The 14,371-nt window shown below is 46.0% G+C and overlaps 1 protein-coding gene across 2 annotated transcripts in view; it reads left to right on the top strand.

Annotated features, from left to right (window-relative positions):
• The window catches only part of LOC111149264 (nuclear receptor binding SET domain protein 2), a 93,071-nt gene that overhangs the window by 42,532 nt on the left and 36,168 nt on the right, over positions 1-14,371 (top strand). For both annotated transcript variants that reach the window (XM_022506229.1, XM_022506230.1), the window contains exons 4-7: positions 2,382-2,548; positions 3,042-3,524; positions 10,477-10,621; positions 13,200-13,318. In XM_022506229.1, the coding sequence (XP_022361937.1) occupies positions 2,382-2,548; positions 3,042-3,524; positions 10,477-10,621; positions 13,200-13,318 (914 nt within the window). The remainder of the gene's footprint in view (positions 1-2,381; positions 2,549-3,041; positions 3,525-10,476; positions 10,622-13,199; positions 13,319-14,371) is intronic.

Genomic DNA, 14,371 nt, shown 5'->3' with positions numbered 1-14,371 from the left:
GAATCAGATACTTAACCAACTGAGCCACCCAGGCATCCCTTGGATCTCATCTTTAACCCTCTTTCCTTGTTGTTCAGCTTTTCTTTTGGTATGGAAGAGTTCTTTTATCTTTTCTTCCCGTAGACCTCCCAGAATCTTCCCTTTTCCTGTTTCAATCTGTATTGCTGGCACTCTTAACCTTTTGCATAGTGATAATCTCAGACCTTTTTAAAGATGCTTTCCTGAGTTACATGCACTGTTTTCTGTGGCTTCCCATTGTGCTTACTCTTGGTCAGTTTCCTTTTTTGCTGGAGTGTAATTTTTTTTTTTTTTTTTAAATCATGTTGCTCACAATCTCCAATTACTCTTTATCAACTCACTCTTTTTTTTTTTTAAGTATTTTTTTATTTTTATTTATTTGACAGACAGAGATCACAAGTAGGCAGAAAGGCAGGCAGAGAGAGAGGAAGGGAAGCAGGCTCCCTGCTGAGCAGAGAGCCTGATGTGGGGCTCAATCCCAGGACCCTGGGATCATGACCTGAGCTGAAGGCAGAGCCTTTAACCCACTGAGCCACCCAGGTGCCCCGCTGGAGTGTAATTTTTAGGTTCTAAGAAAGTGTGTATGAGAGATAAATTTGATTTCCTGTCATTCGGAGGATGCTACTTCCATGTTTTCACACTTGGCTGATGGTTTGGCTTAGTGTAGAATTTTATGTTGAAAGTAATTCTTTTCAGAATTTTGAAGGTATTACATCATTTCTTTCTAGCATCCAAGGTTGCTCTTGAAATACCTTGTTATGCTACTTTTCATTCCATTAACGTGGAAGCTGCCCTTGTCCCCTCCAACACCTTAAATGTCAGAAAGATGTGCATTGGTATGGGTATTGGATGAGGCACTTAGGATTGTTTTAGTTCTGAGACATGGTCTTGTGTTAATTCTTAGACAGCGTTCTCTCTTTCTGTCTCTAGAACAGTTATTTTGGTATGGTACTTCCTGGTTTGATCCTATAGGTTTCTTATGGGAGTAGATGTTTTTCACCTTATATATCTTCTTTCTGGAAGATTTCTTAACTGACCTTCCAAGATTTCTTGTTTTTGTTTTTTGTTTTTTTCAAGATTTCAAGGTTTTTTTTTCATAATTGTATTTTAAAGTTTCCAATAGCTCTTTTTCTTTGTTCTCTTTTCATAGCAAACTAGAGTTTTTCTTTGTCAGGTGTCATCTCTTCCTGGTGTTTTGTGTGTGTGGCCTTGCAGAGACTGCTTATTTCTGTGTATCTTGGACTTGTTTATGCTGGGGGCTTCCCTGGGTCCTGGGGGGTCCTTGATGCTATATTTGTGTTTGAGAGGGTATCACTCAGAGGTCCTGCAACCTGTATGTGGAGAGACTGTTAGCTTATTTACGCTCCAGCTGGCTATTGGCCACTTAGTTGGGAGCATCTCCAAAACAACTCAAATGGAGAGATTTTTCCTCTGGGGTGTGTTTGTTCTTTAGGAAGTGTTCTCGGATTTCTTGTGACCAGCATTCTCTATGAAGCAGCAGGGGCTGATAGTTCTCCCATGGAGATCCCCTATTGTCCCTCCACTTGGCACAAAGATGTGACCTCTTATTTTTTTAAGTTCAATGCGGGACTTGAACTCAAAATCCTGAGATCAAGACTTGAGGTGAGATCAAGAGTTGGATGCTTAACTGACTGAGCCACCCAGGCATACTGAAATCTGACCTTTTAACCAGCTTGCTTGTTTTCAACCTCACTCTTCCTCAGCCGAGGATGGCACCTCCTCTCTTGGATTTTGGGGTCAAGTGTCTTTCCTCACCCGTCTCCTTTCTGGCTGCACTGTAGGATGTGGCTTCCTCCTTTATTCTAAGAGGAGCAGCGGTGAACATCTGAGGGGCTACCCTGTGGCCTCATGGGTGTCCTCAGAGATCCTTGGTGCCCTAATTCCCCCTATAGGCATTGTGAATGAGTAGCCAGCCCAAGGTTGCCCAGCTGTAGGTGGTGGGGTTGGAATTTGAATTCAGGCTGTCTTGCACCAGTCTGTATCCATTCATTGCTGCATAAGGCCCCTCTCTGTTGAATGGCCCTTTTGTTCATGTCGTCTCTTGGCCTTCTTTATTTGGTAATCTTTTTAAGTGGATCTTAGAAGAGAAATGTCCACTTTATATCCTAGTTTAATTTGAATCTTATCTGAGTCCCTCATAAATGCTTTTCCTTTCTCTTTGACATGAAGTATGGTGGGGATAAAAAGAGTAGGACTTTTTTAGAGGTTAACAGACTCAAACAGCACCAAATAAAATGACCTCAAAGCAGCTTCCAGCTTCCTATCAGTAATTATTAATAGACTTGCCTAATTTCATCCAAAATTCTAACTTTCAAGTTCTAACATTTTATTTTAAAAACTAGGTCAGAAAAAGAGTGCACGCCAGTATCACGTACAGTTCTTTGGTGATGCCCCAGAAAGAGCTTGGATATTTGAGAAGAGCCTTGTAGCTTTTGAAGGAGAAGGACAGTTTGAAAAATTATGCCAGGAAAGTGCCAAGCAGGCACCCACGAAAGCTGAAAAAATTAAGGTGATAGATGTTCCTTAAGTACAATTTGAGACCAAAACTTTAATTTATATTCTTATTTATTTTGAAATTGTGGTGGCTTGATTTATTATAATGGCTTATGTCTGTCATTGTTTAACTTTGCCCAAGTACACTGTGTTACAAAACAAGACAAGTTTCCTTAGAGATGGTATATTCGTTTTACTCATTTGATGATAGAGCTAATTTTTAAAATAATTTTTATTCTTTTTATATATACAAAAATATGTAGTGTTATATATATATTATATAATCTATATATTACATTAGTTAAATATGACTGGAATTGGTTTCTAGTTTAAAGAAATAGTAGCTACTATATGGGGTGAATTCTGTCTAAAACCTTCAAGTTAATTGGTTTTTATAGTTTTTGATTTTTAAATTTATCTGGAATTATTAAAGTGTGCTTTTTTTTTAAAGTGTGTTAACTTTTTGTTTGTATAATGAAACTTATAATGTCTTATGTTTTTCCTTTTAGCTGTTGAAACCTATTTCAGGGAAATTGAGGGCCCAGTGGGAAATGGGCATCGTTCAAGCAGAAGAAGCTGCAAGCATGTCAGTAGAGGAGCGGAAAGCTAAGTTCACTTTCCTCTACGTGGGGGACCAGCTTCATCTCAACCCTCACGTAGCTAAGGAGGCAAGCATTGCTGTGGAGTCTCCGGGACAAATGGTAGAATCCTCAGGGGTCACTGAAAAAGCTGCTGATAACCCCAAGTCCATGAGAGAAGAGAGCATTCCCATCAAGAGAAGGCGGAGAGCCAAGCTGTCTGGTTCTGCCGAAAACCAAGAAAGTGATCCTGGGGCAGTAAAGAGTACTCCTCAGAAGATGGCAGAGGCTGACCCCAAGAGAGGAGTAGGGTCTCCTCCTGGAAGGAAGAAGACCACAGCCTCCACTCCACGAAACAGGAAGGGAGATGCAGCATCCCAGTTTTTGGTCTTCTGTCAGAAGCACAGGGATGAGGTGGGTACTGTGATGGTTTCTGAGGTGTGTATTTATTCGGGGGAGTTCCTGATTTGGAGGAACATCCCTTCAGTGCTGTTCCTCTGTTTCTCAGCATTATCAGCACAGTCTGTAGCGAGCCTTGCCGAGATTTTAGCTCTAATAAATAAGTATTGTTAGGGAACAGTCATCCTTGGGGCAAAGATGCTTGCCTCTGCACTGTTGGTTATGAAAACATCTCTCCCATTGTGGACGAGAAGATACCAGGACAGGAATAGATCAACGATGAAAGCATTTGAACACTTTCCTTAATTGTCATAGAAAACGGCATCTGTTAGTACATTGTAAAGCTTGATTTTGAAGAACTAAAGGGATTAGGTGCCTGTTTTTTTGTTAGGTTCAATATTACTTGAGGTGAGAGGTCAGTAGGGCTTTTTTCAGTAATGTAAAGGTGATATAATGTGAGAAAATCTGGTATGTGATTCACTCTGATGCTCCTACAGCAGGATTCTGGGTACGAGTGAAGTGAACCCGCTGGAAGTCGGGGGAGGGGGAAAAGCAGTGTGCTGATGGGTGTGCATATCCCATCACGTTCCTATGAAGTGTGAGAAGTGTAGCAACCCACCTGTGTACCTGCATCCACCCACAAAAGTAGATGTGTAGCTGTGAGTGTGTGTCCTTGGTCTCAGAGCTAAGAAGTCTTCCTAGGGAAGGTGGAGGAGCTGTGGCCACTGCTGGGTTTGAAATGGTGCAGAGCACTGAGCAGTGTGAATAGTTAGCACACTGGGCTTGCTGCAGGCCAGGGGCGCCTGTGGAAGACTTGGAATGTGTACCACTGTGTGGACGGTCGGACTCCTCTTGTAGTTGCTGCAGACCTGCATGCTCTGGGACTTGGGAAGCAGTCAGCCAGCTGTGTTCCAGCCTGTTGTTCCTAGTCTGTTTCTCCATGGTCTCCACTCATCTGAAATTATGAGAGAAAAGTGTGTGCCTGAGAATTCAAGCCACTTCACAAAGACCATCCTTTTTGCTTTTGGGGACCCAAATTGCTCTCAGATGGCCTTCCCAGTACTAAGAAATGTGCCAAAAATAAACAAGCCTGTCGGTCCAGACACTGCTGACAAGCTGGGGCTTGAAGGCTGACACATGAGTGAGTTGTTCTGCCCTCAAGGAGCAGTAGCTCTGCTCTGAAGCTCTCCGGCTCTGAGTGCCCCTCCAGAGCCCATTCTGTGCAGTGTTGCCGTCGGCATCCTGCTCTAAGCAGCAACCAGACAGAAGGGTGCACAATTAAAATTCAGTTCTGCATTAGAGACAAGTGCTCTGCCCTGCTCTTCCCTGCTTGGACCTGGTCTCTATAGGGCTGGAGGGTGGTGAGGCCCATGGGTCCCTTCCCTCCCAGCTGGGCTCAGGTGCTAGTTGATTTTGTGTTGTCAGAAGAGTGATGATGGCAAGATGCTCTTTAAGTGGTTCAGTTATGTTGTTGTGATTATAAGTGTGTTTGGTTTGGTTCTGTAATAAGTAATCCTAGATTCCAGTTGAGAATGATCTGGGTCTTTCTAGGTTGTGTTTTCCTTTTGGGAGGTAGTGGTGACTCCAAGGATGGTTTTTGTTTGGTTGTTAATTGATTAATCAATGCCCAACCCTTGAGGAACAGCTTTGGGTTGAGACCACCCTCTGCTTCCTGGACCTCCCTTTTCTAGAGTCACTAGATAGAAGACTGTGACTATCAAGGACGTTTGGCTCCCACTTGGCTCTTTTTTTGAGGTCCAGCTTCTTGCAGATGAAGTAAAGTGTTATGCTTTGTGAGATGTATGCAGTTTTCGTTAACATGTTTTGCTTGTTCATCTTTGTCCATCAGGCTTGGCTCAGATGTGTAGCTCGTAAGTGTGTTCTGTAGCGTTCCTGGAATACAGTTAGAGGGGCTGTAGGCGGGGCAATGAGTTTGCTGGAAGACAAAGTCCACAGTGGGATATAGGCCCACTGATGAGGACCTGGGTGGGGTAAGGGGTCGGGGAGACTCTGTTTGGAGGCAAGGAGTCAAGAGCAGCTAGGGGAGGCCCATTGTGATGAAAAGCCACAGTGAGGAAGCCCCTGTGAGGAAGAATTTACTGAAGGCTTTAAGCATCAGTTTTGTGTCAATGATTACTGATGTGTGTGGTCTCAGTTTCCCATTTTTATTTTTATTTTTTTTAAGATTTTATTTATTTATTTGACAGACAGAGATTACAAGTAGAGTAATCTACTTGTAGAGGCAGGCAGAGAGGCAGGCAGAGAGAGGGGGGGAAGCAGGCTACCCACTGAGCAGAGAGCCCAATGTGGGGCTCGATCCCAGGACCCTGAGATCATGACCTGAGCCAAAGGCAGAGGCTTTAACCACTGAGCCACCCAGGTGCCCCTCAGTTTCCCATTTTTAAAGAATCTTTTTCACCTTCTCTGATCCTAATTTTTACAGACGCATTAGAGTTGATCCATGCTATATGTCTCCATTCTTTGTATAGATGTTCATGTCAGTTATGTAGTGTTGCATGACACATGACCTCAGAACTTAGTGGCTTAAAACAACAACATACATGGATTCTCAGACAGTTTCTGTGGGTCAGGAACTTGGGAGCAGCTTAGCTGGGTGGTTCTGACTCAGAATGTCCCATGAAGTCGTAGTTAAGATGTTGGCTGGGGCTGCATCATCTGAAGGCTTGACTGAGGCTGGAGAATCTTCTTCCAAGGTGCTGTACTGATAGTGCCTGCAGGAGGCCTCATGTGTGGTCCTCTCCATTGGGTGGCTGGGGTGTCCTCATAGCACAGAGGCTGGCTTCTCATGGAGCAGTTGATCCAGGAAAGGGCAGGGTGAGGTCTTACATAAATCTTAGACCTGACAAATTGTATGCCCCTGTTTCTACACTGTGCATTGGCTGCCCTGGCCAGTGCTGTTCAATAGGGAGGCAGGAGTACTAGGAGTGGAGGTGTGAGGGGTAGGGGACTGTAGCCGCCTCAGAAGTCTAAAAGCCGCACAAGGCTCTGAAAGGATGTGTGAGATGACAGGTGGGCTGAGAGCAGGGAGTACGATCTCTGAGGAGCACACAAAGTCTTTGTACTGGTAACAGTTTAATCAGCACAGTGTGTGAGCTTGTGGGTATTTGGTTTTCCATATTTTTTTGTGTGTCTGAGATATAGTTTATTAAAACTTGGGGCACCTGTGTGGCTCAGTCAGTTAAGCATCTACCTTCAGCTCAGGTTGTGATCTCAGGGTCCTGGGATCGAGTCCTGCATAGGGTTCCTTGCTCAGCAGAGAGTCTGCTTCTCACTCTCCTTCTATGCTCATCCTTCCTCTCTCTCTCTTTCTCTTTCCCAAATAAATATAATCTTAAAAAAAAAATGGTTGGGGCGCCTGGGTGGCTCAGTCAGTTGAGCATCCAATTATTGGATTTGGCTTGGGTCAGGATCTCAGGGTCCTGAGATGGAGTCCCATGGTGGGCTCTGCACTCAGTGGGGAGTCTGCTTGAGGATTCTCTCTCCTCCTCCCTCTGCCCCTCCCCCTGCTTGCACACATGTTCTCTTTCTCTTTCAAATAAATAAATCATTTTTTTTTTTTAAGATTTTATTTATTTGACAGAGAGAGGACACAAGTAGGGGGAGGGACAGAGGGAAAGGTGGAAGCAGGCTCCTCCCCACTGAGCAGGGAGCTGGATGTGGGACTTGATCCCAGGACCCGGGATCTAAGCCAAAGGCAGACCTAAGCCAAAGGCAGACGCTTCATGGACTGAGCCACCCAGGCACCCCGCAAATAAATACATCTTTAAAAAAGTATGGAGGTAGCTACTACTGAGTGCTTACTGTCTGTAAGATACATTGCCTGTATGTTACTGTGAAAAAAGATTATTCAGTTCTCATAAAGACCTTTTGAGGTTGGCGTAAATTATCCCTGTCTTATAGCTAGCTACCCTGAACTCTGAGATGTAAAGTGACTCTCCTGTACTGTGGGAGGACACAGGCAGGAGCAAGGACAGGGACTTGGCCCGAAAAATCACATCTGTGCATGTTTTTGTGTGCACCTGCACGCACAGAACTTGTAGTCTTTGTACTTCCTGCTTCAGTGATGAGGCCCATAGACTTCAGGGAGAAGCCAGGGCCTCATTAACCCAAAATGATGAGGGGCATACTTCTTTGTCCCCACTGGAGTTCACAGTACATGACTAGGGATGAAAAATAAGCAGGTGGCCCCCCAGAAGGTGAGCACTGTGGGTAGGATGGTGGCTGCTTTGACCTTTCTATTTCCTGTACCTAGCTCAGAATGTTCCTTGAATGAATGAATGAATGAGTGAATACAACATTGTAGCTGAAATTAAAAGGGTGTGCCAAAGTCAGCCTGGTAGAAGAAAATGTTTCAGGAGAGTGTGGCCTGTGTAGAGGCAGAGCCTGTTGTTGTGCCCCTGAGTGCAGAGTTGTTCAGGGAGTGATGAAAGTGGGGTAAGGATGGGCTCCAGGCTATGGGGGGCTGTGGAAGACATTGCCAAGTGGCAAGGACCCTATCCTACATGTGGGCCGGGTGTGGTCCCTCTGGTTGCAAGGAGGGAGCCCTTTTAGGATGGGATTGTCAGCAGGTAGATGGGTAGGACTGAAGGCCAGGAGACTGGTTCCTGAAACCATAGTCATCTAGATGGGGTGGATATGCAAATGTTCAGGAGTGGAGCTGGCTGACCTGGCAAGGGATTTAGGTACAAAGGGAAGGGGGCCTCAAGGTGTCAAGTCTTGTTTGATGACACAGCTGTGAGCATGGCACGGCTAGGATTCATCTGATTGAGGACATTGTATTCAGGGCTGGGTGACCAAAGGTGGTGGGGTCCATGAATGCATGTGCTGATCATGAGGAATCTGGAAGTGGAGAGTTCCAGAAGGCAGTTGTCCTGTGACTTTGAAGCCCTGTACAGAAATCTTTGCTGTGTGAAGGTCTGAGACCTTTGATGCTTGAAGTATTGGGGCTGGTGAGCTCACCCTCTTGAAGGATGGGCAGGCAGAACAGAACCTTGCTGGGCTGAGAGGCGAGGGGGCCCCAAGATGAGAGGAGGAAGCAGGTGTATGTGGGGTTGGGACTGCAGGGGCACAGTGGGAATGGTGACAGTTCACAAGGGACACTGAGAACACCCAGTAGAACGCTGGAGCTCAGAGCTGTTCTTTGAGTTGCAGAAGGCATCTTTGGGATATGAGGACATGGAAGGGCTGCATGATTGTTAGGCTGCTGTTGACCCACATCTGAAAATGCATGTGCTCTGAGATGCGAGAGTGGGTGGAAGTTGGCATTGGCAGTGTGCCAGTGTCCCTCAGGGCCGGGGAGGACATGATGAGGTGGCGGGGAGGGGGCATGGAAGGCCATAGGAAGCCGTCTGCAGTGACCATGTTGTGAGTAGGGTTTTGCATTTTGGGGCAGAGGTTACCCATGTTCGTTGGGCCAGGGTGGGTCCAGGTGGTAGTAGTGGTAGTAGTGACCAGCAGCATTAATTTGGTGATTCCTTATCCCTGCCAGGTGAAAAGTTACTGCCCCCACATCACAGAGGGGGAGACCCCTTCACTTGCCCGAGTTCACAAAGCTGCCATGTGGGAGCCACATGCGAACCTGGGGTCTGGCTCCAGAGCATGCTGGTCAGTGCTCAGAATCAGGCAGCAAACGTTTTTTGAAAGGGCCTCCTGGGCAGTTGAGGCCTGTCTGTTAACTTGGCTCTGCTGTTGTAGCAGGAGAGCCGCCATGTAGAACAGGTAAAGGGGCGCCAGTGGCTGGTTCCAGTAAAACTTGATATATGAATGCTGATGCTTGAATTACCTTTCATTTTTATGTGCCAGGACATATTCTTCTGACTTTTTTCCCCCAACCATTTAAGAATGCAAAATCAGTTCTTAGTTCGTAGACCGAATAAAAATGGATTGGGGTAGGTCTGGCTTGCCCGTCATTTGTCCACCTCTGTGCCCCTGCTGTTGATGGCTCTCAAGCTTGGGTGCCCATGAGAGTCCCTGAGAGTCTTGAAAACACTGATGCCAGACCCAGAGAAGGAACTGGCCTTGGGTGGGACCTGAACAGCAGAGGTTTTAAAACTTCTCTGGTTGTTAGTATACAGTTAAGGCTGTGGGCCCATGACTCATCTGCAGAGTTTAGGAAAATACACAGTCCTGGTTGGCAAGTCTGGGGTGGGGCCTGAGGTCCTCATTTCCAGCATGCTTCCGGGGTGGTGATGCTGGCAGCCCCAATATGGCTAGAAGGCCGTGTAGGGGGTGTGTTTCTGTGTGCTGTCTATCCCCCTTGGCGTGCCATCTGTACCATCCAGAGTGTGCACCTGGGAGACGGAAGGTGTATACTACAGCAAGTGAAAAGGCCAGGCCAAGACTTCACCCCTGTGTTGACAGGTAGTGTTTCTGTGACACTTGTCCTACCACTGATTTTCCAAGGATGCCTGGAAAATTGTAACTTACTTCTAACTAATTTAGTGATTTTGGAAAAATATACTTTTTCCTCTTACCATTTATCATTTCCTTCCTTGACATAAATACAGTTGAGTTGTTTTCACCGGCACTGTTTTTTTGTTTTTTTTTTTTTTTAATCAAAGATTTTATTTATTTGACAGAGATCAAAAGTAGGCAGAAAGGCAGGCAGAGAGAGGAGGAAGCAGGCTCCCCACTGAGCAGAGAGCCCGATTTGGGGCTCTGTCCCAGGACCCTGAGATCATGACCTGAGCTAAAGGCAGGGGCTTTAACCCACTGAGCCACCCAGGCGCTCCTACCAGCACTGTTTTTATTTATGAACTTTGAATGGGTTATAGCATCAGATAATCACTGATTTTCTTTGAAGCTTTTCTGGGGCATTGTTCCATGATGGGGGAATAAATACACCACACACTGAGTTCCCAAGGGCTGTGCATTGGATTTTGTGCAAAACAAAATCCCAGTGCGTTGTAGGTGTGAGGCTTTCTGACCCCTCTTCCTGGGTCTGCAGGTGGTTGCCGAGCACCCGGATGCCTCAGGCGAGGAGATTGAGGAGCTGCTGGGATCGCAGTGGGACATGCTCAACGAGAAACAGAAAGCCCGCTATAACACCAAGTTCGCCCTGGTGTCTTCCTCCCAGTCTGAAGAAGACTCTGGTAAACGTAACACTGTGCTAGTGTGCTCTGCTTGGTTGTGAGATGTGTGTCATGTAGCCGGCTGAGCTCTGCTCGGGGACTGCAGGGACGCGGGGCCGCTCTCCCCATCTCTGACCCATGCGCTTGTGCCAGCAACCAGAGCGCGTGTGGTCACAATAAAGCAATCTCTGCTGTCTGCCTTTTCTCCCTCGTTGTTGTGAGAGCTGCTTGGTGTGATTTTCTCTCTGCGAGCCCAAGTAGAGTGAGTGCTCTAGCCTCCACAGCGATGGGGTGGCCGGGGGTACACAGAAGGGAGGGAGCCCAGGCAGTTGCTAGGACTGCAGGCGTGATGCTGCCCTTCCGGCAGGAGCTGGGCCTGCACCTCAGGAGGGGCTTGCTTCTTCAGGTGGGGGGCCTTGGACCTGGGAGCAGGGAGGGCGTTCCTGGCCCATTTGCTTGAGAGCTCACAGGGTGAGGAAGGTGACTGTGGACTGGCTTTAAGTATGGCCGTCCTCTGGTTCTTCTTAGGCCTTCAGTTTAAAAAACAAAAATTCTACTGTGCTTAAGAGAAGGGAGGCTTAACACTGTAGGCTTGGAAAGAACCTGTGACAGTGGTCAGATCTGTCATCTGTACATGTTTGGACACACTTGTCATGGAAAACCAACATTTCTAATGTAAAAAAATATCTTTGGTTATCAATTTAAAATACAGACAATTCTGTATTTCTCAAGGTTCATCACTGAAGAATTTTGGAGTGGTCAAATGTAAAGTGTTTCAAGACTCACCTAAAAGGAGACCAAGACCCAGAAGTCACTGCATTTTGCCTTGTGCACACAAGCCATGCTTCTAGACCAGCATGTGCACATCTGACTCTATCCACATGTGCACTACACAGCCTGCCTGTTTTGGTCACAGATGCTCTTGATTTTAGGGCTTTCTAGAGCTCCACATCAACTATCTCATATATTAATATTGAATTTTGTTGAATTTGTTCAGCGTTTGTTGCAAATAATATAATTTAGAATAGCAAGGATGTTCTGGATTTGTGCATTTTCTTTAAAAGGCAGAGGTTGACTTGACTCTTCATCAGCACACTAAATCTGGAAGGGTGGTCCTTTTCAAAGACTGGCTTATTTAAGAATGAGTTAGGTTTTCCTGAAGCCAGATTGAACTACCCTTGAAGAGTAAGTGTGACTATGACTCTGTGTCACGTTTTGTCATTTTGGACTGCTGCCGACTACTTAACTGACAGGAGGGCAGGGTTGGTTTCCGCCTTCAGTGTATGTCAGGTGTGTTCCTGTCCTGGAGGCCCTCGAGCCTCCCTTTTGGGGCCCCCGATGCCAATAACTAAGATGATGGGCTGTGTTGGTGGCATCAGCTGTCCATGGCCTCAGTGTGAGGAATTCAAACAGAGGCCCACATTGCTGTCTTCTGTACAGAATGCCCACTATCTCATTTTGGGCACAGGGGGAAGTTCTTATGTGAAGGGCTGTGACATCACCTCACCTGTGTGGAGAGGTGCAGGATACCAATTGCTGCTCGCAGGTCTCTGTAGCTCAGTGACACGCGGCTGATGAGCTGGGCAAACTGGGTTGAGCGTGTTCTGGCAGGTCAGGCTGGCTGTGCCCTGTGCTGGCCGTGCATGGTCAGTGCTGCACAGACCCCGTTGCTCTGCAAGCCTCTTCTCGGTGGGCCTTCATGGCCAGCCCATGTGGCTGCCTGTGGGCCGGCTCATGCTGTCATAGGGCAGGCAGCTGCTGAGGGCTCTAGTGGTATCAGGCCTCCACCTGTGGTGAGGCCATGGATGGAGTGACCAGGGTGTGGCTAGCTGCACCTCCTCCTGAGGCACCATGGGATCCTGCACTCCTGACTGTGCACCCCTGTCCTTGTAGGTGGTAAGGCTGGAGGATGACACTGCCCTCCCACCAGATGTCTGCCCAATGGTCCAGGGCTACACCCTGAACCTCGGTATAGCAGGCATGCAGATAGAAATACTGGATCTGTGCTTGAAATAAACATTGGTGTATTCAAGTTAATCACCTCTCTAGAATTTGCACTCTGAGCTTACATCTTAGTTTTCTAGGTCAGTACCTTAAATCTTGGATTAGTTGATATTCCTGGAAATATTAATGACTAACATAGTTAAACAACATGTAGGAAACCCTTAATTTGCAGATACCGAAGGAGTGTTGCTGCTTAACATGCTTTTTTCAGGAAATGTATAAAAAGTAGCAAGCTTTGTACTTTTTAAAGTTCCACTTAAGTTCCACTAGTCTTTAAATGTTAGGAAACTAGTGGGTTATATTTAAATTTAGTGCTATAGGATATTAAAATGTAATTATAACAAATACCAATATAATAATCTGTAGATTAGATGAGGATTTTCTAATATTTGGTGGTAAAGGAAATGGTCCCTTGCAATTTGCAAAATGCAAAGAGATTTGGTCTATAATACTTAGGGCCTGGAAAGCGACCTGATTACTGGAAGCTCATCAGGGGCGGGATTTGCACATGAATGCCCTGGCTGGGCCATCATTGCTTTGGAGGGTGGCTTGTGGAGTGTTTTTCATGTAAGTTTCCCCCATCCCTCATAACAAGGTAACGTAAATGGGAAAAAAAGAAACCATACAAAGAGGACACAGGACCCTGCTGAAGAGGCTGAAGTTGAAGATGCACCCAGGAAAAGACTCAGGACCGAGAAGCATGGTCTTCGGAAGGTAATTATGCCCCAGGTGTGCCTGGGTTGGAGGAGCATGTGCTGTGTGAGTCCTAGTGGCCAGTTTCCTGGGCAGAAGCAGATCGGAGGCTGGGGGCCTTCCTTAGCAGGTACTGGTTTAGAGGCAGACGGTCACTTCTCTCCTGAAACCCTTTTGACAAGGCTGCTGCAGAAGGCCTGTTCCTATCTGCCATGGACTTTACCACAAACTGCTCATGCTTGGCTGTCAAAGAAAAACATGCAAACACTTTGAATAATACTTGATGTTTAGATTTTATGGAATTGTATAGACCAAAGATTGCTCTTGTCTATAGGGCTATTATTCAGTGTGTAAGTAATTGGCATGAAGACATCAAAATCAATTAGGGATAAGTTATACTTCAATAAGAAAGTTTTTCAAAATCCATTAAAGGCGTTGAAAATAGATTTTATGAATTCATTCAGTTTATAAGTGATTCGTGTTACTATTCATCTAATGGGACTACTAAGCAGGCCTGTTTGATGCAACAAAAGAGTATAGATATGATATGCATAGAATATATGATATATTCTTTATCTCTATATATATACTTATTTACTTATACTCTTCTACTCTTTTTTTTTAAAGATTTTATTTATTTATTTGTCAGAGAGAGAGAGAGAGCGAGCGAGCACGCAGACAGAATGGCAGGCAGAGGCAGAGGGAGAAGCAAGCTCCCTGCCGAGCAAGGAGCCCGATGTGGGACTCAATCCCAGGACGCTGGGATCATGACCTGAGCCAAAGGCAGCTGCTCAACCAACTGAGCCACCCAGGCGTCCCTACTCTTCTACTCTTAAAAAGAGTATAAATGTGCATAGATAGGAGGGCCCCAGAGCCGTCTAGTTCTAGCACAGTCCAGCAGGCATCAAGGGGCGAAGTTTGCCTGGCATCTGGAGGAGGTTAAGCCTGCTTACCCGCTTATGGTGATTGTGTGTGTAGAGAGCGTGCGCTCTTTCTAGTGCGCTTTATGGCCCTGTGCTGTTGAGTCACGGACCGAGAGTTGAAACAGACTTTGTATCTTTTTTTTTTTTTTTT

This window comes from Enhydra lutris, unplaced genomic scaffold (assembly GCF_002288905.1).
Source record: "Enhydra lutris kenyoni isolate GAN:26980312 unplaced genomic scaffold, ASM228890v2 scaffoldscaffold21, whole genome shotgun sequence".
Lineage (NCBI taxonomy): Eukaryota > Metazoa > Chordata > Mammalia > Carnivora > Mustelidae > Enhydra > Enhydra lutris.
This window is presented reverse-complemented; position numbering and strand designations above follow the sequence as displayed.